Genomic DNA, 24,877 nt, shown 5'->3' with positions numbered 1-24,877 from the left:
GTAGGCAGGCCCTCGGACCCCCGGCTGCCATGGCTCAGCTCTGCTCCGCTCCATGTGGCCTCAGCTTCCAACAGGCTCAGCGCCAACTCCGCGGGGTGGTCTTGGCGTTTCAAAAAGCAACAAGAGAGGACAGATCCCAACGTGCAAGCTGTGTTTGGACCACATCAGCAAACGTCCCTTCAACCAAAGCGTGTCACTAAGCCAGATTCAGGGGGTGGTGAAATAAATGCTCCCTCTTGATGGGAGGAGCTGAAAATAATTTGTGGCCTTTTTTTCTTCAATAGACGACATGAGATACACTTGATCTAATAAGTTGACCAGTGTGTCCCTAAAACCCACCCTGCAGGTCAGGCTGTGCGCTACCCCTCTCACCCCCGCAAATGGCTTGGTGTCTGGGGCCTCAGCCTGTTCCCCTCCTCTCCGTGTGGCTAAGCCCTGCCCATCACTTGAGGCTGGACCTGGAGCCTCTTCTGACCCTTGTCAGAGCAGGGGCTCTCAGCTGCGTTTGCTCATCCCTGCATCAGTCCCCTGCATCAGTCCCCTGGGGTGTGCGTTTAAGACTCAGATCCCCGGCCTCTTCCCACACCTAGTGAGTCACAACCTTCTGCACCTTAACGAGCTCCCTGGATGCTGCTGCTGAGCATCCGACTTGGAGAACCTCTGTATTTGGAGAAATCCTGACTCCTTGGGGCCTCAGAGCTCATTTCAGCTCTTCTCTGGGCCTGTTCAACCCCAGCTCAGGTGTAAATGGGTATAACTTCTACCTGCCTGGGGTGCTAGGATGGGCTCACAGGTGTGAGAGGGCTTTATCCGAGGTCAGAATCTGCGCCACCACGACATTTGTACCAGCTTCCTGGGGAAAGACATGCAGCCCCCCTCCTTCATCACCCTCTCTCCCCTTACCCGGCTTTGTGGTTCTTTACAGCACGCAGCACCGCCTGGCAGGACGTTCTGGATCTGTTTGTGTATGTGAGTTTCCTAAGGCCAGGGACTATGTTTTGTTTACAACTGTCTCCCCAGCTCCCAGAACAGTGCCTAGCACACAGAGAACCCCAGTATTTGTTGAATGACTGAATGACAGTGGTTGCTATGCAGATCCTGCAGGTCGAGGGCAGAGCCGGGACACTTGCTAAGGTTAATGTTTACTGAGCACAGACTACGCGCCAGGCACGGCCCCAAGAGCTTCACACGCATTATCTCATTTGACACATGATAGGCAGCCTCTAAGATGGCCCTCCATGATCCTCAGCGCCTGGTATCCATGCCCTGGCGTAGTTCCCTCCCGCTCTGAGCTGTGCCGACCAGTGTCACTAATTAGGATATCATGAAAATGATGCAGTATGACCTTTAAGGCTAAGTCAAAATATATTATAGTTCCTGCCTTGCTCTCCTGGATTATGTGCTTCGGGGAATGCCAGCTGCCATGTCACTAGGACGCTCAAGCAGCCCTCTGGAGAGGTACAGGGGGCGAGGAGATGGGCATCCTGCAACAAACCACCACCAGCCAGGCATACGAGGAGGGTTTCATGAAAGTCTATCCTCCAGCCCCAGTCAAGCCTTCAGATGACTGACATCCCAGGCAACATCTTAACCGCAGCTCATGAGAGACCTTGAGCCAGAGCCACCTAAGACACTGTTCCTGAATTCCTAACCCACAGAAACTCTGTGAGATCTAGATGTTGATTATTGTTTAAGCTGCTAAGTTTTGGGGCAATCTGTTACGTATCAATAACCAATAGCTGGTAGAGATGCTCACAACAGTCCTATGAGGGAGGGACCATCATGATCACCATTGTACAGAGGGGGAAACTGAGGCCCAGAGAGGGGGAATCTCTTGTCCAGGGTCACACAGAGAGCAAACGGTGGGACTGAACACAGGTTTGAATGACTACAGAGTCTACCCACTGGGATGAAGGATGTCCAAAGTGAATGACAGCTCTGCCCTCGAAGGGCCAAGGCTAAGATTAGAACACTTGGAAGAATATATCTGCCCCAAGTACAGACTTGTGCGGGTGACCTCAGGGCTGAAGGGAACACGACCATCGTGAACCGGCAGGGTCAGCAGGAGAAAGCAAGGCAACAGGAGTGAGAACCAGCAGAAAGAGACACCCAGAGTTCAGATAGTGATATCATCCAACACAGATTATGAAACAGAAATGTTTACTGTGCTTAAATAAATAAATACCAACCTGAAACTATGGCCGAAGTATAGGAAATTATATCACGTGACAAAACTGATTTGGACACTCAGTAGAACTTCTAAAATGAAAAATATCATAACTAAAATAAAAGATTCAAAAGATTTAGATTAGATGCGGCTAAAGAGGGAATTAGTGAGAGAGAGGTCCAACATCAATCACAGATCCAAGAGACTCCATACATTTTCAGACATAGACACATCCTGGTAAAAACGCAAAAGACAAAGACAATGAAAAAAATCTTAAAAAGCACTCAGAGGAAAAAAATCAGAGAGATTACTTTCGAAAGAACAGTGGTGTAACATGGATGAACCTCAAAAACATTATGCTAAGTGAAAGAAGCCAGTCACAAAGGACCACATATTGAAATAATATAAAATGTCCAGAACAGGAAAATCTGTCGAGACTGAAAGTAGATTAGCGCTGGGGTCACGGAGGGTGGGAGATGGGGAGTGTCTGCTAACAGGTCCAGCGTTTCTTTAGGGGTGATAAAAATGTTCCAGAATTAGATTGTGGTCATGGCTGCTCAACTCTGCAAGTGTCCTAAAAACCATTAAACTGCACACTTTAAGTGGGAGGATCTTACGGTATACAAATTTTCTCTCAGTAAAGCTGCTGAAAGGGAGAACAGGAGTTTGACTGACAGACAATGTCTTGACTGCAAGCATGGAAGCTGGAAGGCAAGGAACGCCATCTTCAAAGGGCCGAAATGCAGGCTGGAATTCTATACCCAGCAAAAATGGATATCAACAATGAGGCCTCAATAAAGCCTTTTCAAACAAAAACCGAGAAAGTTTGTCACCAGAAGTCTCTCCCCGTGGGGAGTTCTAAAATAGCCATTCTTAAACTTGGCTTCTCATTACAAACACCAGAAAGCGTTAAAAACTCCTGACACCTGGTCCCACCCCCAGAGACGCTCGATCAATTGGTCTGAGAGTGGCTCGGGCACCAGGATTTTTTAAAAACCCCCAGGTGATTCAAATGTACAGGCCAGGCTGAGAACCTCTGTCTTAAGTGATGCCTTTCAGGCTAAAAGCAAGTGAGGGCAGATGAAAATCTGAGATTTCTTCACTCATTTAACACACAATCCTTGACCACCTGCTATGGGTTAGGAACTGCTGTCGACACCAGAACACAGTGGTGAGCAAAACAGACAAGTCCCTGCCTCTGGAAGAGGGAAACAGACAAACAACAAACACAAAAACAAGATAAGTAAGTAAAATATGCTGTTGGATAATAATATATGCTTTGGAGAAAACATGAAGTCAGGGGGCCAACTGGTGGCGCAGCTCCACGACCCGCTTCGGCAGCCGGGGTTCACCAGCCAGAATCCCGGGTGTGAAGCTATGTACCGCTTGTCCAGCCATGCTGTGGCAGGCGTCCCACATAAAGTAGAGGGAGATGGGCACAGACGTTAGCTCAGGGCCAGTCTTCCTCAGCAAAAGGAGGAGGATAGGCAGCAGATGTTAGCTCAGGGCTAATCTTCCTCAAAAAAAAAAAAAAAAAACCAAAACCAAGAAAACGTGAAGTCAGGAAGTTGGATACGAAATGCTGGATAGATGTGTGTGCGTGAAATTCCAGATCGGATGGCCAGGGAAGATTTTTGAGTAAAGACCAAAATAAAGGGAGAGAGCAAGCCATGAAGATATTTGATGACAAGTGTAAAGGCCCCAAGGCAGGAGTTTGTTTGCCTTGTTCCAGGACCCAGGAGGCCTGCGGGGCTTGAGGGGAGCCAGCTAAGGAGAGAGTAGTCAGAGAGGCAGATGAGGCAGTCGGCAGGCCTTGGGGAGGACCTCGGCTTTGAATGCGATGGGAGCTTTTGGGGGTGTTTTGAGTGGGGGAGTAACATGGTTTGATTTACGGTCTAACAGGACCCTGCGGCAGCTGGGTGGAAAGTGGACTCTAGGGGCCAAAAGGAGAAGCAAGGAGCCCAATGCGGAGGCTGTGCAGGACACCAGAGCAGAAATGGAGGAGGAGCGGGATGCGGCGTGGAGGAGACGAGAGGGGACAGATGCTGGATCTGTTCTGCAGGGGGTGCCTACAGGACCTGCTCATCTCCAGGATGAGGGCGGGAGAAAAATGAAGGCAGGGGGAGCCTGGCGGAGGCGAAGAGCTTCCAGCCTGTGCCGGGCAGGGGGACAGTGACGCCGAGGGGTAGCGCCGGCTGGCTAAGGGCGGTTCCTGAGCCCGCCAGGCCTGGATGCAAACCCGGATTGCTTGGCCTCGGTAGCACAGAAACACAGCCTCCGTTTCCTCTTCTGCGAAGAGCCGGCCCGCCCACCCGCGTGGCGGCGGCCCAAGCCCCGCCCTGCCCCCGCCCCTCCCCCTGCGCCGCGCTGCAGCCGCGGCCCGGCGGGTGAGTGCGGCCCGGAGGGGGTCACTCCCGGAGGTCACCCGGGACCCCGGGCCCGGAGGCGGGGCGGGGGCGGCAGGGACTGCCTGGGGTCTGCCGCCTCCGGGCGGGGGTCTGGACCCCGCGACATCCTCCGCCCCACTTCCGGGGCCGCCACTTTCACTTTCTCTTCCGCCGGCGCCGCTCTCCTGCCCGCCCCCCGACGGCCGGGCCCAGCGAGCGGGGAGCTGAGCTGGGATCCCCGGTGCCGGGGCGCTCCGGGCTCTCCTCCTCCCGGCCAGGCCCGTCCTGTTCCCTCTGTGGCGCGTTGCGGGCTTGCTCGGTCCCGCTGCCCTCGCACCTCCCACGCGGCGTCCCGGCCCGTGCCCCAGCCCAGGCCCGATCCCCGGTCCCCGGGTGGTGGGATGCTGCCCGACTGCCGCCGGGGACGCCGAGGTGCAGGGAGGGCTGAGTTGCTCCTGGTCGCCCGCCCTCTCCCAGGTGACCGGCGGTAGCATTTCCCCGGAGCTGCAGCCCCGCCTGGGGGGATGGGCGCAGCCGCGCCAGATGGACGAGAAGACCAAGAAAGGTGGGCACGTCCTGGTGGCGACTGGAAACTTCGGTGGGGAGGTGGGCCCGGGCAGGACCCGGCCTCCCCTGCCCAGCAGGGCCTGGGAAAGGGGCCTTTGATCTTGTCCTCCCGCTGCCCACTTGCCCCTCACTTTCCTCCCTTGGGGCCTGGTCGCTTCCACAGACATCTTGTCCTTCATTTATTTGAGACCCCTGAGGCCTTCGGTGCTGAGATGGGGTGGGGGACGCCCAGAGGACACAGGGCAGTTGAACTTGGAGACCTCCCAGGCCGGTGGGGGTGACAGACCTCAGCTGACCTGCATACCGGGGTCATTGCCTCCCCTCTTGCCTCGCCTACGCAGCACTGCAGAACACAGGTCAGGTCATGTGCCACCCGCCGCAGACCCTCCTGTGCCCATAAGTTCTTAGATCAAAGCCGGGAGCCCTTGGCTAGCACCCAGGCCCTGGGCTTCTGGCCTCACGGTCTCGCCCCTGTTAGCCACCCCCACGCCCTCTGCCTGAGCCCCTCTGGCTTCTTTCTGTTCTCATCCAACAAGTTCTTGCCCAAGGCCTTCCCCTTGCTCTTCCCTCCGCCTGGAACACTTCCCCACCTGGGTCCTGACCTGTCCAGCTGCTCCTTCAGGTCTCAGCTTCAGTGTCACCTCCTTCTCCGGGCCTTCCCTGATCTCCTTATCCTGGCCGGCATGGATCACAATCTGAATTTTTTTCTCTCTTGTTAAGTTTGTTAATTATCTGTCTCCTAAATCAGCTGGGAGGTCCATGAGGAAAGGGACCCTGTTTATCTTATTCACTGCCAAATCCTAGTTTCTGGGACAGTGGCTGGCACACAGTAGGAGCTTAATAAATGCTTGTTAGATAAATGAATGGAAGTATGGAGGACCCTGGGAGTGGGAAGGGAAAATGAGCCCCAGGGGGTGTGGAATATCAGAGAAGGCCTCCCAGAGAAAGGGACTTTTAAGCTGGGTGCTGAAGGATATGTAGGAGTTCACCAGGAAGACGGAGAGGAAGCAGCATGTAAAATGGGTCACCTTGTCCCTCACCTCCTAACCCTGTGCTAACCTGCTTCCACTGTGCTGGATTTCAGCCGAGGAGATGGCCCTGAGACTCGCCCGGGCAGTTGCGGGCGGGGATGAACAGGTGGCTATGCAGTGTGCCACCTGGCTGGCAGAGGAACGGGTGCCCCTGATTGTGCAGCTGAAGCCTGAAGTCTCCCCAACACAGGACATCAGGTGAGGAGTGCATGGCTGGCCAGAGAGTTAGGGCTTCCTGAACTCCAGTGGGCTGCAATGTATTCTTGCCTATAGAACAGTTATTCTTTTTTTCTTTTCTTTTTTTTTTTTTTGGTGAGGAAGATTGGCCCTGAGCTAACATCTGTTGCCACTATGCCACTGGGCTGGCCCTGGAACAGTTACTCTTAATGACAGGTTCTGGTGTCAGGAGACTTAGCTTTAAAGCCCAGCTCTGTCACTAATTAACTGTGACATCTAGGGCACGTCACTTCACCTCTCAAGTTTCCGTTGTTTTCCTTTTAAAAATGGGGCAATAATAGCAGCTACCTATCTCCTAGGGTTGTTAGGAGGTATATTAGGATGTTAGGCCTCATACAACAGAAAAAAACATGACAACAGTGGCATAAACAAGTTTGATGGCAGGCAGTCCAGATGTGGGGCTCTGCTCCCTGTAGTCCTCAGAGACTCATGCTTCCTCTGTCTTGTTATTCTGCTATTCAAGGCTTCCATTCTGAGGTTCACCTCATGGTCCAAAATGGCTGTTCCCGCTCCAGCCATCATATCCCCATTCTTGTCAGCAGGAAGGAGGAAGGGAAGAAGGGCACCCCCTCCCATACTCCCCTTAAGAGCACAGCTCAAAAAGTTGCACACACTTCTTCCACTTAATTCCTGTGGACCAGAACTTACTCTCACAGCCACACTCAGCCTGAAGGGAGGCTGCGAAATACAGCCAGGAATCCAGATAGAATTCCGGAGGATGGAGAGTGGATACTGTTAGTCCTTGCCCAGGAGAGTAAACTGGATGCTGAACACAGCCCAGTGCCCGGGTCATGTTAGTCACTCAGTGAACATGAGTATTTATCTTTTGTTCCCCTGCTTCTTTCCTGCTGCATGGTAAGACAATAGTCGTAGAGTTTCTGATTTTCAGTTATCCTGGTAGCCCCCATTTGATTTTTTTTACCAGCTTTATGGAGATATAATTGACAGGCCATACAGTTCAACAATTTAAAGTGTAGTCTTTAATTTAACTGTAATTTAAAGTGTAGCCTTTGGTACAGTCAGAGCTGTGCAGCCGTCACCACAGTCAAATTTAGATCATTTTCATCACCCCATAAAGAAAGCCTGAACCCGTTAGCAGTCACGTCTCATGTCCCTACCTTTCCCCAACCCCCCACCTTAGGCAGCAACTAATTTACTTTCTGTCTCTAGGGATTTGCCTAATCTGGGAATTTCATGCGAATGGAATCATACAATAGGTGGCCTTTTGTGTCTGGCTTCTTCCACTGAGCATCATGTTTTCTAGATTCATCCATGTTGCAGCCTGTATCAGAACTTCTTTCCTTTTTATTGCCAAATAATCCATTGTATGGATATACACATTTTCTTTTTTCTTTCTCTTTTTTTTTTTTTTTTTGAGGAAGATTAGCCCTGAGCTAATAGCTGCTGCCAATCCTCCTCTTTTTTGCCGAGGAAGACTGGCCCTGAGCTAACATCCGTGTCCATCTTCCTCCACTTTATAAGTGGGACACCTGCCACAGCATGGCTTGATGAGTGGTGTCTTGGTCCACACCCAGGATCCAAACTGGTGAACACCGGGCCACCAAAGCAAAACGTGCGAACTTAACCACTATGCCACCAGGCCAGCCCATGTTTTCTTTATCTTTTAGTCAGCTGATGGACATTTGGGTTGTTTGTCCTTTTTGGTTAATATGAATAATGCTGTTATGAACATTTGTGTCTGAGTTTTTGTACGGACATGTCTTTTTTTCCAGTTTTATTGAGATATAATTAACATATAACGTTGTATTAGTTTCGAGAGTACAACAGAATGATTTGATGTGTGTATGCATTTTGAAATGATTACCACAGTAAGTTTAGTTGACATCTCTTGCCTCACATGGTTACAGATTTTTCCTTGGGATAAGAACTTTTGAGATCTGCTCTTTTAGCAACTTTCAGATATACAGTACAGCATTGTTAACTGTGTCTCCGTGCTGTACGTCGCATCCCCAGAACTTATTTCTCTTATAACTGGAAGTTTGTACCTGTTGACCACCTTCACCCATTTTCCCCACTCCCTTGCTCCCCACCTCTGGCAACCACCAATCTGTTCTGTTTCTTTGGATTTGGCTTTTTTAGATTCCACATACAAGTGGGATCATACGGTATTTGTCTTTGTCTGTCTGACTTCTTTCACTCAGCATAACACCCTCCAGGCCCATCTGTGTTGTTGCAAATGGCAGGATTTCCTTCTTTTTTGTGGTTGAATAATATTCCATTATAGATTTCATTTCTCATTCTGTGGGTTGTCTTTTTACTTTATTGATGGTGTCATTTGAAGCACAAAAGTGTTTAATTTTGATGAAGTCCAGTTGATCTGTATTTTCTTTTGTTGCCTGTGCTTTTGGTGTCATATCTAAGAAACCACTGCTTCATCCAAGGTCATGAAGATTTATCCCTGCGTTTTCTTCTAAGAGTTCTGTAGCTTTAGCTCTTACATTCAGGTCTTTGGTCCATTTTGAGTTATTTTTTGTATATGGTGTGAGGTAGGGGTCCAGCTTCATTCTTTTGCATGTTGGTATCTAGTTGTCAGCACCATTTTTTGAAAAGGCTATTCTTTCCCCGTTTAATCATCTTGGGACCTTTGTTGAAAATTAATTGACCATAAATAGGAAGTTTATTTCTGGACTCTAATTTCTACCCCATTTATGTATAAGTCTGTCCTGATGCTGGTACCACACAATTTTGATTACTGTAGCTTTGTAGTAAGTTTTGAAATCAGGAAATGTGAGTCCTGCAGCTTTCTTTTTTAAGATTGTTTTGCCTCTTCTGGGTCCCTTGAAGCTCTGGTTGAATTTTAGTATCAGCTGGTCAATTTCTACAAAAAAAAGTCATTTGGGATTTTGATAGGGATTGTGTTGAACCTGTAGATCGATTGGCCATTTGATTTTAAATAAAATACTTACATATCCACTTCTTGATATATTGACTTGAGACAGTACCTGTGCTGTCTCTTTGTTGTGAAAAATGAGGAATTTAAGGTACTCATCTCCCACCTCTCTTCTTCCTGACTTCCTGGTTTTAACTGAGGTGTTAGAGGAGAAGCTGTCCAGGTTGACTCCACTTGATCCCCAGAATTAAATAGCGCTGTAGTTTCTGCTGTGTGTAAAACATACAGCACACAGCTTGTTTATAGCAGCTGTATTTGTTAATGTCATAACATAATTTAATGAGCTGTTAGATCAATCGATGAAACAGGAGTTCGAAAAGAGAATGTTTCTATGAAAACTAAGTTGATTGCTTTAGAAAGACAAATAGAGACGAGTCACCAAAAAGAATTATCACTTTAGGGTGAGACGGTTCTAAAAATATGGTAGAAATCCAGAAGGGTTCTGTACTCAGATGCTTTGCGAGTGTCTGAGTCCTTGCTCCACCCTAAAGAAGATGATTCTGGAAATCATAGACCGTGTATTATGGATATGACTCATACAAAAAAAAATACGGAAACTCCGGTCGCAGATTCACACTCAAAGAAAAGCCATTGGCCCTCCACCTAGAGCTCAGCCAGTGAGTGTGCACTTGTGACTTCTCAGTTAAATTTAAGCGTCCCAGGTTCGCAGCTGTTTTCGCAGTTCTCTGCTTGCGTGAGTTTCCTGATTAACTGAACACCGCTGATCCTGCTGACATTGGATACGTGGGCTCCAGCTGTATTTTCTTGTTGTTAAGGTTAGAGCTTTTAGGTTTCATTTTCTAACTATAATTAAGGCTTCTATTTTTGCCTCTAGGTCGATTCTAAAAACATAAACCCACTAAAATAGCATTTCTAGTATTTTGATCGTGGAAATGCTCTTCGCCGCAGAATCGGTGTGGGGAGTCACTGGTGTTCCCCAACCCCTGTGGCTGGGAGGAGGATGTTTTGAAGGTTGTGATCTAGTCCTTGGTTTAATTTCTTTTTGGTTTTCTTCCATCCTCCTGCCTCAGACTCAGCTAGTCTTGTTTCTTGTCTTTCAAAAACTTTTCCTAAGGAAAAATAGATGGTGGATTTGTACGAGAGTCTTCACGTGTCTAAACATTTCTGTATTTTGTCCTCTCGCTTCATTGATAGTTGGCTGGGCGTTGAAAATCATTATTCTGAGGAATCGTGAAGGTATTTTCCAGAGTATCTTAAAGCAAATCTCAGATATTATTTCATTCATAGATACTTTGACATGATTTCTAAAAAATATGGACTTAAAATAACCTCCATACCATTATCACACCTAAAACATTAACATTAATTCTTTAATATCCCCTAATATTGTTTATATTCAGAGTTCCCTAATTATCTTGTTAATGCTTTTTTTTTTTTAAGATTGGCACCTGAGCTGAGGTCTGTTGCCAATCTTTTGGGGTTTTTTTTCCTCTTTTTCCCCAAAGCCCCCCAGTACATAGCTGTGTATTCTAGTTGTGGGTCCTTCTGGCTCTGCTATGTGGCACGCTGCCTCAGCATGGCTTGATGAGTGGTGCTAGGTCTGTGCCCAGGATCTGAACCAGCAAAACCCTAGGTCCCTGAAATGGAGTGCATGAACTTAACCTCTCGGCCATGGGGCCGGCTCCTCGTTAATGCTTTTGATAGTTGGTTTGTTCCAATCAGGAGCCAAATGAGGTCTACACATAGCTTTTCTTAATGTTGTCTAAGTCTCCTTTATTCTCCTTCTCTATTTTTTTTTTTTTTGGTGAGAAAGATTAGCCCTGAGCTAATGTCCATTGCCAATCTTCCTCTTTTTGCTTGAGGAAGATTGGCCTTGAGGCAACATCTGTTGCAAATCTTCTTCTTTTTGCTTGAGGAAGATTGTCCCTAAGCTAACATCTGTGCCAGTCTTCATCTATTTTGTATGTGGGACGCCACCACAGCATGGCTTGATGAGCAGTGTGTAGGTCTGCACCCAGGATCTGAGTCCCAGGCCACTGAAGCAGAGTACACAAACTTAACCACTATGCCACCAGCTGGCCCCTCTCCTCTCTTTTTATGTCCTTAATTTTTTTAAGAAACCTGGTCTTTCACCTCCAGAATTTTCCCACCTTCTGGATTTCTTAATTGCCTCCTCATGGTGTCATTTACTCTCTCTCACTTTCCTCGTGAACTAAAGGTTAGGTTAGTCAGTAGTCACTTTTAAATGTCCAGGAGCTGTTCCTCATTTTCTGGTTGCTTCTCGCTGGTCTTGCCTACTGGATGCAGTGTTTTCCCAGATCTCTCTGACGGTGCCGAGTAGACTTCACTGTTACTGATCTGCACCCCACTTTATCTCTGTTTCCTCTGGGATCACTTGTGTTTTTTCATCTTTGCCCTTCCTTTTCATTGTTTGGTCTTCCGAAAACATTTGAGGATCCTTGAGAAGGTTGGTGTTGAAATCCACTTTCTCTGGAATCACACCGTTCAGATTGCACTCCTGCCTCTAACGATTAGTGCTTATTTGGCAGAGTCATGGGACTGTCTGTGCCTCATGTTTGTATCTGTAAAATGAGGATGATAACAGTACCTGCCTCGTGGGTTTGTTGAGAGGATTGGGTGAGTTAATACGTGTTAGGTGCTTCGAAGGGCCCTGGCGTAGAGTAAGTAGTAACTGCCGGTGGTTTGGCTAGGGAGCAAGGGAGAGGAGGATAGAAGAGGCTGGCGGGGAGGGGCCGGATCAGGAGGCCCTTGTATGCCTCAGTGAGTGTGGATTTTATGCTCAGAGCAGGGTGGAGCCGCTGGAGGGGCTTAAGCAGTGGCTCCTGATCAAGGAGGAAGCCCAGGGGTGTGGGAATCCAGGAGAGGGCCCAAACCCAGTTGGGGGGTCGTGTGTGTGCACACACGTGCAGGTGCATGCACAGGTGTGCAAAGATGTCTCTGCCTATAGCTGGTGGCTGAGGTCGGACCTGCGGCCAGAGCCCTTGCCCCACCCCCGCTCCTCTCCGCAGGCTGTGGGTGAGCGTGGAGGATGCTCAGATGCACGTGGACACCATCTGGCTCACGGTGCGCGCTGACATGACCGTGGCTTCCCTCAAGGACATGGTGAGTAAAAGGGCTAGAGGGAGACCCGGGGGCGGGCGCTTCTCATTTGCTCCGCCTCTGTCTACCCTGGTGTCCCTTTGTCCCTTCCCGCTCTCCGTCTCTTGGGGACCCCTCAGGTCTTCCTGGACTACGGCTTCCCGCCCACCCTGCAGCAGTGGGTGATTGGGCAGCGGCTGGCCCGGGACCAGGAGACCCTGCACTCCCATGGGGTGCGGCGGAGCGGGGACAGCGCCTACCTCTACCTGCTGTCGGCCCGCAACACCTCGCTCAACCCGCAGGAGCTGCAGCGCGAGCGGCAATTGCGCATGCTGGAGGGTGAGGCTCTGCTCCTGGGCCGCGCGGCCTGGACTCCGGGGCGGGGGGGCGGTGGGGGGCGGTGTGTGTGTGCAGAGCCCTGGACTCCGGGGCGGGGGCGGGGGCGGGGGGGAGAGTGTGTGTGTGTGTGCAGAGCCCTGGACTCCGGGGCGGGGGCGGGGGGGCGGGGAGTGTGTGTGTGTGTGTGTGTGTGCAGAGCCCAGGGGCTCTGGGTCGGGGACTTGCTGCGGGGGGCGGGGGGGGGGGCCCTCATCCCTAGTGAAGAAGACAGGTCCAAGGACACCCCAGGAGGGAGCCCCTTCAGGAACCATTCTGAGTCCAGTCTTGGCTCTCAGGAAAGTCCCTTCCGGTCTCTGCTCCTGTTTTCTAAGTCTGTAAACCAGATACGATGATAATAATAGCTAGTGTTTATTCTAAATTTTTTACTTCTTAAATTTTGAAATTTCAGACCTACAGAAAAGTTGCAAAATTGTACAAAGAATTGTACAACAAATTCCCATGTACCTTTCACATGGAGCCCCCAAATATTACCATTTACTTTGGCTCTATCATTCTCTCTCTAAAATTATTTATAAAAGTTATTTGTATATGCATAAATACTTTTTTTTCTGAGCTGTTTTGAGAGTAAGTTGCAGGCATAGTGTCCTCCCCTAAATAATTGTGTGTATTTCCTTTAAAAAACAAAGGTCATGTTGTACTTTACCACATACAGCTATCAAATTTAGGAAATGAACGCTGATACAGCGCTATTTTCTAATCCGTAGATGGACTTCACTTTGACCAGCTGTCTCACTCGTGTCCTTAGGGCACAAGGCATGGCGTCTGCCGCCTCCCTCAGTCTCTGTCAGTGTCTGTTTTCCTCTCCCCTTGACTCTCCCTGTGCTGAAGCTTGAAGAGTCCAGGCCACTTTGGTTTTTTGTCCCATGTGTCCTCATGCATGGATTCAGATTCAGTATTTTGGCAGAACGCTTCAGAAGTCTCTTTGTCCCTCCGGGTGCATCACTTCAGGAGCACAGGTGTCGGTTTTTAGGCAGGATCTTTAAGCCGGACGACACAGGGGCCTTCACGGTGGAGGAGGGACTCCGACCCTGTGCGAGGTCTGGGCCCCCTGGCAGACCCGAGGTGCAGACTCCTCCAGGGAGGCGGGAGAGGGTAGGAGGAGGGGTCAGTGCAGGGTCCAGGGTTCCTGGCTCGCTTAGGGTGTGGATGAAATGGGCTGCGCGGATCTGCCACCCCCTGAACCCTCCTCCCCAGATCTGGGCTTCAAGGACCTCACGCTGCAGCCGCGGGGCCCCCTGGAGCTGGCCCCCCCGAAGCCCGGGGCGCCGCAGGAGCCAGGGCCAGGGCAGCCGGCCGCCGCGCCCGAGCCCCCGCCGGTAAGCTGCCGCCGCGCGCTCCCCGCCCCCGCTGCCCCGCGCGCGCGCGCGCGCGCTCACGGCCGCTCTGCCCCCAGGTGGGCTGGCAGTGCCCCGGCTGCACCTTCATCAACAAGCCCACGCGGCCCGGCTGCGAGATGTGCTGCCGCGCGCGGCCCGAGGCCTACCAGGTGCCCGCCTCGTACCAGCCCGACGAGGAGGAGCGCGCGCGCCTGGCCGGCGAGGAGGAGGCGCTGCGCCAGTACCAGCAGGTGGGCGCGGAAGTCCCCGGCCAGACACCTGCACACTGGACGGGGGAGGCGTAGGCCAGGAAGGGAGGCACCTCCGCATTGCCGCTCCTCTCCCGTTGCTGCCTTGCCCCTCATGACCACACCACTGGCCGTGACCTTGTACTTGACTGTGACCCGCTCTGTCCTGGAGGTCATCCTGTCGCTGAGACCCTGCTCCCTGGCTGTGACCATATGTCCTGCCCCAACGTGGGCTGTGGCTCCGCCCCTAGCTTTGACATACACAGCAAAATTTTGCACACAAGTGTTCTGGCTGTGACTCCAACACCCAAGCTGTGGTCCTGACCACATCCCCATCTGCCACCCCTCATCTGCCTGTGACCTGGCTCCTGCTCCACTCAGCCATGACCTCACCCTGGACCCTACTACTCCTGACCCCCATCCCTCTGCACCTGTGGCCCACCCTGACTTCCTATGACCCTGGACCTGGCCCCCCCCTCCCCCGCTCCCTGGGGGGTTAACCCTGTCCTCTGCCCCGCCCCATCCCATAGCCCCACCCCCTATCAATGACTCACACTAGTTACACAGATACCTGACCCCGAGTGTTCCCCCATTCTGATCAGATGCCCTCCATGCCACACCTGTATTCCCCTGGGACCCAGTGCTGTCCTTGCCCCACCCAGACCATGACCTCACTCCTGGTCTCATCTACAGTCTTGGCCGGGACCCTGTCCTCTGTACCCTAGCTTTATAACCCCCCACCCCCCATACCCCTGACCTCCTGTGTGACCTTGGCCTGCCTCCGCCCATGCCCCCTGGCCCCCGGGATAACCCTGCTACCCCAGTCTCCTGGATCAGACCCTGGCCCTCTGACTTTCCCTGCCGCCGTCGCTCCCTCGCCTGGCTGGAACCCCGTTGCAGGCCCCACTCGGCCCTGCCTGGCCCGCCCCCTGCCCCTGGCTTCCGGCCTGGCTCCCTGGCCACCCCACCCCGACCCGGGATCCTGAGTCCCCCAGCTTCGCCCGCCCCCTTCCTGGTCTGACCCACCCCGCGGCCCCGCCCCGTGTGCCCAGCGGAAGCAGCAGCAGCAGGAGGGGAACTACCTGCAGCACGTGCAGCTGGATCAGCGGAGCCTGGTGCTGAACACCGAGCCCACCGAGTGCCCCGTGTGCTACTCGGTGCTGGCGCCCGGCGAGGCCGTGGTGCTGCGGGAGTGTCTGCACACCTTCTGCAGGTGCGGCCCCCGCCCCCGCGGCGTGGCTCTAGGGCTCTACCACCAGGTCAGAGGGCTGGAAGGGGGTGGGCCTGTGCTCTTCCATCTTAGTGGACGCCCGAGGAACTTGCGAGGTAGGCGCTCTGTCCCGGTTTTGCAGAGGAGGAATGAGAGGCACATAGAGGCCAGCACCTTGCTCAAGACCACACAGCTCAGGCGTTCTGGCTGTAGAGGCTACGCCCTTCACCGCAACTGGCCCAGGCCGTCGCCCTGGCAGCCTATGCCACCCCGGCCTGCGCCTCGGCGGGGCGGTCTTCCCTCTCTGAGGCTCCTCTGCTGGCCCGTTGGCCCCTGGGCTGTGGAGAGCAGGGCCTCCTCCACAGCAGCAGCGGCAGCCGTGGGGTCTGTGCTGGGCCTGGGGTTCCAGAAGTGGACAAAAGGGCTCAGTGCCTGCTTTCTGCAGCTTACAGCCAGTGGGGAGGCAGAGTAATCAAGTACTCACTGATCTAATTGTAAATTGTGTCAAATGCTAATACCAGTGGCTTTAAGGCAACAGGGGCCCTGGTCCCAGAGGGGTCAGGGAAGCCTGTAGGTGGGTGGCAGTTGAGCAGAGACCAGAGGGTCTGGTGTGGGTGTGTGCCTGGCCTGTTTGTGGCAGCAGAGGGTCAGGGTGACCAGAGCAGAGGGTGGACAGAGAGGGGTTAGGGAGGGCGAGGCACCGGGGCTCTTGGGAGCTGCACTGAGGGGTCGGGTTTGCATTTCGTGGGACAGGCAGGGATGGGAGGCTGCTGGGGAGGATGCGGCCACTGTGTGGAGAGTACGCTCTAGGGGCGAGGAATGAGGAGGCCCCTGCAGTCCTCCAGGCGAGGGGTGTCAGAGACCCGGACCCGAGCAGTGGGGCGGCAGTGGGGTGGACAGAAGTGGAGGCCATGGTGATGGGTTGGCAGGAGGGACAGGGAGGAGGGAGGTATTGAGGAGAAGCCCACCTGGGGTCAGACGTCGCCATGGGAGGGGTGGAGTCCTGGGGGATGGGGCCCAGATGATGCTAACTTCCACCCACCCCCTCCCCCAGGGAGTGTCTGCAGGGCACCATCCTCAACAGCCAGGAGGCTGAGGTCGCCTGCCCCTTCATTGACAACACCTACTCGTGCTCGGGCAAGCTGCTGGAGAGGGAGATCCGGGCGGTAAGGGCCAGGGGCAGGCACACCCTGAGCTGGCCGTGGGGACTGGCTCAGAGAGCCCGTCTCAGACAGGAGACACTAGAGAGCTCTCCCTCCTTATGTGGAATGCTTGGGCCCAAGCAGGAACAGAGCGGGAACTGGAGGAAGCAGCTAGTAAAGAAACCACCTCTACGAAGGGAAGACAGCAGAGGGGTTAAGAGTAGGAGAACTCTGGGCCCAGATGGCCTGGGTGACCTCAAGCCAGAGACTCAGGCTCTCTGTGCCTTGGTTTCTCTTCTTGGTCAGTTAGGGTTGAAGTTAGAGTTGGTTTCTATTTCCAGGGTCGTGAAGATGACAGTAGAGGATCTGTGTAAAGAACTTAGAGTAGTGCCCGACACACGGTAAGCCCTTGTGTCAGTTAGCTTTTGCTGTGTAACAGGTCACTCCAGACTTAGTAGCTTGAAACAGTCACTATTTATTTAGCTCATGAATCTGCCAGTCAGTCCTTTGAGTCGTTTGAGCTGAGCTGAGCCGGATGATTGTTCTGGTCCACACTGGGCCTGGCTGATCTCGTCTGGGCTTCGCTGGTGGCTCAGCCGTCGTGGACTCGTTTATCTGCCACAGCTGGGGTGATTGGGCCTCTCTCCACTTTGGTCTCTCGTCCACCAGCAGGCTGGCCAGGGCCTGCGCACGTGGTGGGGGTCTCAAGGGTCCAGAGCAGCCAGAGGGGAGCCCCAGCGCAAGAGTGCTTTCCCATCTCGTGCTTTTCTCACTTGCTGTTGTCCCATTGGCCAAAGCGGGTCATATGCTCAAGCCCAGAGTCCGTGTGGGGAGGGGACCACCCAAGGGTATGGCATCAGGGAGACATGAATAAATCCAGCAGTCTGTCACAGTGCTGTGACGTCTGCATGTGTGCGTTTGCTGTTGTTACTATTATTAATGTTGTTGTTATCAAGTCTCTCCCTGGCTGCTGTTGATCTTGAGCAAGTCCTCTCCCTTCTCTGGGCCTCTGTTTCCCCACCTGTAAAGTGGACTGCCGGGCCTGATTCGTGGTGTTTAAACTGCTGGGGAATGGCCTTCCCAGAATTGGGCATCGGGCAGACCGCCCCAGGCCCGTACACAGAGCCCTGGTCCTCCCCGTCCCTCCTGCCTCTCTCCCGTGACCGGCTTCTCCTGAGAACGCCCCTGACTTCACTGAGTGTTTCCTGGAGCCCAGAGGGTTCTGCCTTAGGGGAGACAGAAGAGGCGGACGGGCCTGGACCCCGTCACCCCCACCCCTGCACCGAGAGCAGCCTGCATTTACCTGTTGTCTGAGGGGCATCTGAGAAGGGGGGCTCCGGGTGGTCGCCAAGGCCTCCTTGCTCAGGCCTGGAGAGGCCCCAAGACAAGGATCATTCCTTATGGCCCGGCACCCACAGCCATTGCCCAGAGGTTTTCCCTGTGGGGTCCACCCGTGCCAAGGGGCATTGTGGTGGGGCCAGAGTTCATGCCAAGGGGCTGCAGGCCCATGCTTTCCTAGAGGCCCTGGGAGTTGACCTGAGCTCAGAGTGACCTCAGAACGGTCAAGTGTAGCAGAGGAAAGGGCAGGGAGCAGCAGAGTAATGCACTGGAGGTTGTTTTTACCAGAGCAGAAATCAAAGAGAAAAATCACCCATCACCCCCATCCCAGCAAATCCCCAATTGCACTTTCCCGTTTCCTTTGGTGTCTCTGGGTGGATGTGATTTTTTTCTGTTTTAAATCAGCCCTATTAAGGTGTACTTTGCACACGGTAAAGTGCACCCATTGTATGTGTGCAGTTGGATGAGTTTGGACAAATGTAACTAATGTAACTGCCACCTAATCAAGATACAGAACAGAGGCATGATTCCTCCCTCATTGTAACCAGCATAGATGTAATAACTTTTGCTATTTTGCTACAAAATCTTTCTAAAGATTATTATAAATCTCTATGTCATAAATCCTATTCATCCCTCTTATTAATCCGGTTTCTCAGTTTGCAAAGAACGCTTCAAGGAACATCTCTTCCTTCTTATATATTATTTTCTTAGGATAAACTTGTAGAAGTGGAGTAAGTCCCAAAGAGTCAGAAAGGTTTGGGACGGGTGAAACAGTGTTGCCACACCGCTAACGCAGAGTGCACCGTGCCAGGGTACTAGTTCAACCACATCCGCGCCAGCATTGCTGGTTATTGTGTTTGTCCCTTTTTTCTTTCTTTTTTTTATCATGGGAAGGTACACCTAACACCTTACCATTTTTAAGCATACGCTTCTGTGGCATTAAGCACATTCACATTGTTGTGCAGCCGTCACCATCATCCATCTCCAGAACTTTTATCCAGTTTTGAGTGAAGCTTTTAAACACTGAGGGTGACGTGAAGAAAAGCGCATAGGGTTGGACTTGATGGGTTGGGGCTTCCTGGAGGGTGTTTGGTGGCGGGAGGGCCACATAGCAGGTGTTCCGAACCCTGAGCGCCAGGGTGCGGTCTGTTGGCAGCTGCTGAGCCCTGAGGATTACCAGCGATTTCTGGACCTGGGCGTCTCCATCGCTGAGAACCGCAGTGCCTTCAGCTACCACTGCAAGACCCCCGACTGCAAGGGCTGGTGCTTCTTTGAGGATGATGTCAACGAGTTTGAGTGCCCCGTGTGCAAGCAAGTCAACTGCCTGCTCTGCAAGGTGGGGAGGGGACCCACACTGTCTAGTGCCCCTAGTCCTGCCAGGAGCTCACTGCCGTGCAGCTGTGATGCTGGCTTGGTTAGAGCTGCATGTCAGTGACAGGGCCTGGCCTGGGCCCTAAACTGAGCCTCAGCCTGGGACCAAGCCCTGACCCTAGACTGAGCCCCAACCCTGAGTCCCAGACCTGGCACCAGATGGAACCTCAGCCTCGACTGAGCCCTGGCCCACTACTAGTACTAACCCTGGCCTCCGACTGAGCCCTGATCCCAGTCACAGACCAGCCCCAACCCTGGCCCCAGACGGAGTCTCCAGCCCTGTCCTGAACTGAGCCCTGCCCTCATCATCTCAGTGGTTGACCACTAAAGAGACTGGTCGCAGCCTGAGCAGCTCAGTCTGCAGCATTGGGCCCACACCCGCAACACAAGCTAGCCAGGGACGAGGGGCTGCAGCCTAGAGGGGAGACTGTAGGGTTTTCTCTGCCCATCGGGACTTAAAATAATTACATATGTGTTGTTATTATCATATGTGGCGATCCTGGCTTCACCCCCTGGTCTCGGTGTCCTCTTCTGTAAGATGGGTGTGTGGTTTACAAAGCAAGGCCCTGTCCGTGACGTTTAGAGGCCTTAAGTGCTTGTGTGGATGCCTGCTCTGCCCCCCAGCTCTCAGCTTTTTAACGCCCTGGGGAACCCCTCACCTCGCGGCCCTCACCCCACTGCAGGCCATCCATAAGGATATGAACTGCAAGGAGTACCAGGATGACCTGGCCCTGCGGGCTCAGGATGATGTGGCTGCCCGGCAGACAACAGAGATGCTAAGGGTGAGGCTGGGTCAGAGCCGAGGTCCTGGGGATTTGAGTTCTGGGAGCTGTTGGGGCAGGGGCTTCTCGGAAAGGACTGTTGTTCATACAGTCCTGGAGGCTCTGACCTCCTGGTTGTCACCCCATCCAGAGATGGGATTTTGGATGAGTGGTCAGATGGGAGCAGCAGGAAGGGCGTCTGGGTGGACAGAGGAAGCAGCAGAAAGAGAGGAGACGAGGCTGGACACAGCCCGGCCTGGGCGGGGCAGCGGAGGAGAATGACTCCACAACTCCAGAGGGGAGACAGTTTCCCTCCGCGGTGGGGAGGGGGGCCCGGGAGCGGGGCTGGCCACGCAGCTGCCCCAGCCTGGCCCCAAGGTCAGCCCCTGCTCTGCTCCAGTTGATGCTGCAGCAGGGCGAGGCCATGCACTGCCCACAGTGCCAGATCGTGGTGCAGAAGAAGGATGGCTGCGACTGGATCCGCTGCACGGTCTGCCACACCGAGATCTGCTGGGTCACCAAGGGCCCACGCTGGGGCCCCCGGGTGAGTCTTCCGGGAGTCATATGGGGGCTCCCTCGTGGGCCTTGCCTGAGAGAGGGATTGGAGAGCTGTAGCCCCTGGGGCAAACCCAACCTGCCTGTATTGGTACAGCTTGTGAGGGAAGAATGGTGTTACATTTTAAATGGTTGGGAAGGATCAAAAGAAGATGATTTCATGACGTGAAAATTATACGGAATCCAAATTTCGGTGTCCATAAGTAAAGCCTTATGGGAGCGCAGCCAGGCTCACTCAGTTCCACATGGTCCAGGGCTGCTTTTGCGCTACAAAGGCAGAGCCCTGTGGCCCACAAAGCCTGCAAGGTCTGGCTCTTTACAGAAGCAGGTGGCCACTCCGACCCTAGAGAACAGCGATTAAGGGTTCAGTCTGAAGCCAGAGCTGGAGTGGCTGGGTGATGAGGCGGTCACTCCCTTCTCTGAGCCTCGGTTCCTTCATCTGTAAAATGGAGATGACAGCAGGGCCTATCTCAGGCTTGCCGTCAGAATCAAATGAAAAAACGCAAGAGAAGCGCCTAGTAGGGTGCTTGTCACATGTGAGCCCTCCGTGTGTGGCAGCTGTCATCTTTCGGGGTGTGTTCCTGGAATTAGGGTCTCCTTGTTAAAACGGATGGAGGCAGAGAGAGCTGCCCTTTTTTCTGCTGCCAGTGTGCTGACCTCCCAGGATATGCAAAGACCCATCAGATCCTTTCCTTGCCCAGGGTCCAGGGGTGGGCAGACTGAGACCACGTAATGGGGCTGCTGTGGGAGCCCAGAAAGGCCCTAATGGCTGCCTGTCAGGTCACTGAGGCTGAGAAGGCCATTCTCAGCAGGGGGACCTGTGTGAGCAAAGCCCACAGTGGCAGTGTGCAGAGGGAGTAGCGCAGGGGGGCATGGTCTTCACTGCCCTGACCTCCTCTTCTCTCCCCCATCCTCTAGGGCCCAGGAGACACCAGTGGGGGCTGCCGCTGCCGGGTGAATGGGGTCCCTTGCCATCCCAGCTGTCAGAACTGCCACTGAGCTGAGGATGGCCCGGTCCCCACGCTGATCCAGCACCACATTCGCAAGCTGCTGTGGGACAGGGCAGGTGCTTTGGCTCTGATTTACGGCCTGGGAGATGCTTCTGTGTTTGGTGGAGACGGGCCCTGGAGAGGCCAAGGCCCCTGATATGCGTGGACAGGTGTTTGCTGTGGCTGTGGCGGGGCCCCACCTGAGCTGGCTGTTGTCCGGGGCTGCGTCTGCCCCAGTGCATTTGCCCTTCCCCTGGGGCTTGCTGGCTAGACCCCGCATCTTTTCTCTCTGGCACCCACTTCTGCCCGAGCCAGCCTTAAGCACAGCCCTGGCCAGAGACCTTCCTGAATGGAGCCTCGGAGAGCCCCGCGAGTCCACACTCTGCCCGTCCATCGCTGCCGCCTGCTGACCGCTGCGCTCACAGCCTCCCACTTCCTGTCGGCTTCCTGGGGGTGACTTTCCTTTGCCTTTGCTGTTGGAGGCCTGGGGTCTCTGAGAATTGCTGCTAATCGTGTTCAGAGCCAGGAGACCCGGCCGTTTCTAAAGCACAGTCCGTCAGGTGCGGCTTCCGCGTCCCCCTTTGCCGCCAGTGTAAGCTGATTAAAATGTTTTTCCAGGAAGGGCTGAGTGTGATGACCTGAGAGGGAGTGACAGGGCCATGGGCTGGGACTCTGCACACAGGCAGGATCCCACGCTCTCCAGGAATTGCAGCAGGAAGTTGATGTATTGCCTGCTGCCACTGGTGGAACGAGGGTGTGACTGAGCACCAGGATCCTTGCACCAGACTTGGCACCCCTGCGCCCAGTTTGAGGGGCGGGATGCTCTTGGATTAACATTGACCCGAACAGGTGGAGTCTGCAGTGTGTCACAAAGTAGGGTCTGTAGATCAGGGTGGGCTTCAGGGGGAGGGAGGGGCCAAGGCCACAGCTATAGGCTGGCGGCTCCCTTCTGGCTTCTCAGTGGCCATCCTGGTGGAGGAAGAGGCATTTCAGGAACAGGTGAAGCTGCCACAGGTGAGGGGTGAGGCTGTCCATCCTAATTTCAACACCTCAGGCAAGACGGCACAGTATCGGTCCAGCAGTATTTGTTAGTCCCTGCTCTGTGCTGGTCAGAGGTTAATAAAACACGGTTCTGGGTGTTTATCCTGTAAGTTTTTACTGCATTGTCTGACCCACCCCCGTTCCCCTGTTGAGATGTGGTATTTGATGGCCAACACGTCTGAGCCCCGATGTGGATCATCATTACGACAGGTGGAGGGAGTGTCTGCTGTTCAAGGGCCCGGGCTTCAGGCTCCAGAAGTTGGGGCCTCTGGTTTTGCAGGGGAAGGACTTGTTCTAGCCCCTGGAAAGGCACTGCCACCCTGCCCTTGGATACCAAGACTCAAGAGAGTTGAGCCCAGACACTGAGAGCAGAGCTATGAGAGAACACAAGTGCCTTTCTGCTCTGCCAGCATTGGCTCATGGCAGCTGTCACAGCTGATGCAGGGCACGCTCGGCAGCCTCCCTGAAGGGGCCAGGCAGAACCAGACTGGAGGAAACAGAACAAGCCGAGGAGAGCTGGGCTGAGGAGAGTGTGATGGCACCCAGATCTGGCCAGAAGGCTTGCTTTGACCAGCTCCTCCCGCCTCCCTGTCCTGCCAGGGCCCATCTTCGTGTCCCTCAGGAGCCTGGGCACAGGAGGAAAGCAGAGACCATTCTCTTGGTGCAGAAGGTGTAAACTGGTAAGCCACAGGCTGTAACCAGTTCACCCAAAACTGTTTTAGAAATTTGAATTTGTTGCCAGTACTTTTAAATTGACAGACACTAGATTAAAATTAAGATGCCCAGCTTCTCTTGAAAAAGTCGAGGTTGGGTGATCCTGGGTCCTTGTTTCCACGTGGTAGGAATGGTTGAGTCACGTGATTGATGCTGGGTCTTCACAAGGGTTTAGGCTCTCTAGTCATCACAGTCCTTGTCACCCTCAGTACTCACACTGAGGCCTTTCCAGTGCCCTTGCACCGTTCTTTTCCTGATGAGTATTAAGAGGTATTAATGAAGTTTTTTTTTTTAAAGATTGGCCCTGAGCTAACATCTGTTGCCAATCTTTCTTTTCTTCTCCTTCTCCCCAAAGCCCCCCAGTACATAGTTGTATATTCTAGTCATAGGTCCTTCTTGCTCTTCTGTGTGGGATCCTGCCTAAGCATGGCTTGATGAGTGGTGCTATGTCCACGCCCAAGATCCAAACCTGCGAAACCCTGGGCCGCCAAAGCAGAGTGTGTGAACTTAGCCACTCGGCCACGGGGCCAGCCCCTAATGAGGTATTTCTTTACCCATGGCTGTATCAAAAGAGAGGACAAGGCAGGCCAAGGGGGCTGCGTCGGCTGCATCTTTCGCTGGGCCCACTCCTCTCCGCCAGCCTGGGCAGAGTCTGAGTCTGCAGCAGCCAAGGAGAAGGTCAGGAGCACAAATGAAGGCGGGACTGTCCTGTGTGCCGACCTCTAGCACCACAGTGAATGCACCAGCCGGCAGGGGAGGATCTAAGAGGGCAGGCTCACAAGTGCTCCCTATTGCAGAGTTGAGGGGAGGGGCCTCACCACCTAAGGGTCACCGCATGGCACGCCCCAGACCTTGAGAGCCCGGCACCAGCTCTTCAGGACAGACTTGAAACTCAACCGCATGGGCTTTGGACTCAAACCACCCACCTGAGGAAGCAGCAGGAAGTCCCAAATGTACTTTGGTGACACAGTCTTGCTCCCCCGGAGCAGGGGAAGGCGAGCGGAAGCCCACTGCTCAGATAGAGAGCAGCTGTGGCTGGTGTGGGCTGGAGGTGGAGGACGGGTCCCAGAGCCCGGCCAGAGATGACACTGTCTTCCTGTAGTGTCTGGGCTGCCGTGAAAGCCACTCACTGAAAAAGCAGGAAGCTGGAGGCAAGCCCACACCCTGCCAGCTCACAAAGGCTGCTGGGCCAGTTCCACCCATACGTCAGCCTGGAGAAAAGACTCCTAGCAAGTAGAGGGCCTTTGTGAGGACAGGGAAAAAAGGCGGTGGGAGCCCGCAGCGAAAACACAGAGGGGACAGCAGGGCAGAGGAAAGAAGCGAAAGCCAGGCCTCATCATCTCTGGGTTGGATTTGGCGGAAGCGTCTGGCCTATTCTTCCTTTCAGTCACCGCTAATCCCGGGATGAGCATGGGGGGCCCAAGTGCGGGGCA

The 24,877-nt window shown here is 53.5% G+C and overlaps 1 protein-coding gene and 1 long non-coding RNA gene across 6 annotated transcripts; one reads left to right on the top strand and one right to left on the bottom strand.

Moving 5' to 3' along the window:
• Positions 1–4,478: 4,478 nt before the first annotated feature.
• Positions 4,479–22,832, top strand: RBCK1 (RANBP2-type and C3HC4-type zinc finger containing 1). 5 transcript variants are annotated; one of them, XM_023626273.2, is made up of 13 exons: positions 4,479–4,554; positions 5,032–5,119; positions 6,206–6,350; positions 12,291–12,384; positions 12,501–12,699; positions 13,954–14,075; positions 14,153–14,326; positions 15,376–15,536; positions 16,588–16,699; positions 19,170–19,349; positions 20,068–20,166; positions 20,585–20,689; positions 21,619–22,832. In XM_023626273.2, exons 2-13 carry the CDS (start codon positions 5,098–5,100, stop codon positions 21,697–21,699), a joined length of 1,494 nt encoding a protein of 497 aa, XP_023482041.1. In that variant the 5' UTR covers positions 4,479–4,554; positions 5,032–5,097; the 3' UTR covers positions 21,700–22,832. The 5 variants fall into 5 exon arrangements, 4 of the variants coding, with proteins under 4 accessions (XP_023482041.1, XP_023482040.1, XP_023482042.1 ...); XM_023626272.2 differs by having other exon boundaries at positions 20,546–20,689; XR_011431117.1 differs by lacking the exon at positions 4,479–4,554 and having other exon boundaries at positions 4,713–5,119; positions 20,297–20,689.
• LOC138920255 (uncharacterized) lies at positions 22,823–24,572 on the bottom strand. Its single transcript, XR_011431118.1, has 2 exons — positions 24,371–24,572; positions 22,823–23,697 (listed from the first exon to the last, which is right to left on the bottom strand). It is a non-coding gene; the product is annotated as an uncharacterized lncRNA (long non-coding RNA).
• Between the last annotated feature and the right edge of the window lie 305 nt (positions 24,573–24,877).

This window comes from Equus caballus, chromosome 22 (assembly GCF_041296265.1).
Source record: "Equus caballus isolate H_3958 breed thoroughbred chromosome 22, TB-T2T, whole genome shotgun sequence".
Taxonomy (NCBI): Eukaryota; Metazoa; Chordata; class Mammalia; order Perissodactyla; family Equidae; genus Equus; species Equus caballus.
This window is presented reverse-complemented; position numbering and strand designations above follow the sequence as displayed.

What these genes read in the sequence shown, in the direction of transcription:
- RBCK1 (XM_023626272.2), top strand. Translation starts at nt 5,098, where the DNA reads ATGGACGAGAAGACCAAGAAAG. An exon ending in CCGCGCCCGAGCCCCCGCCG is followed by an intron (nt 14,076 to 14,152) that starts GTAAGCTGCCGC and finishes CTCTGCCCCCAG; the next exon opens with GTGGGCTGGCAGTGCCCCGG. An exon ending in TCAACTGCCTGCTCTGCAAG is followed by an intron (nt 19,350 to 20,067) that starts GTGGGGAGGGGA and finishes ACCCCACTGCAG; the next exon opens with GCCATCCATAAGGATATGAA.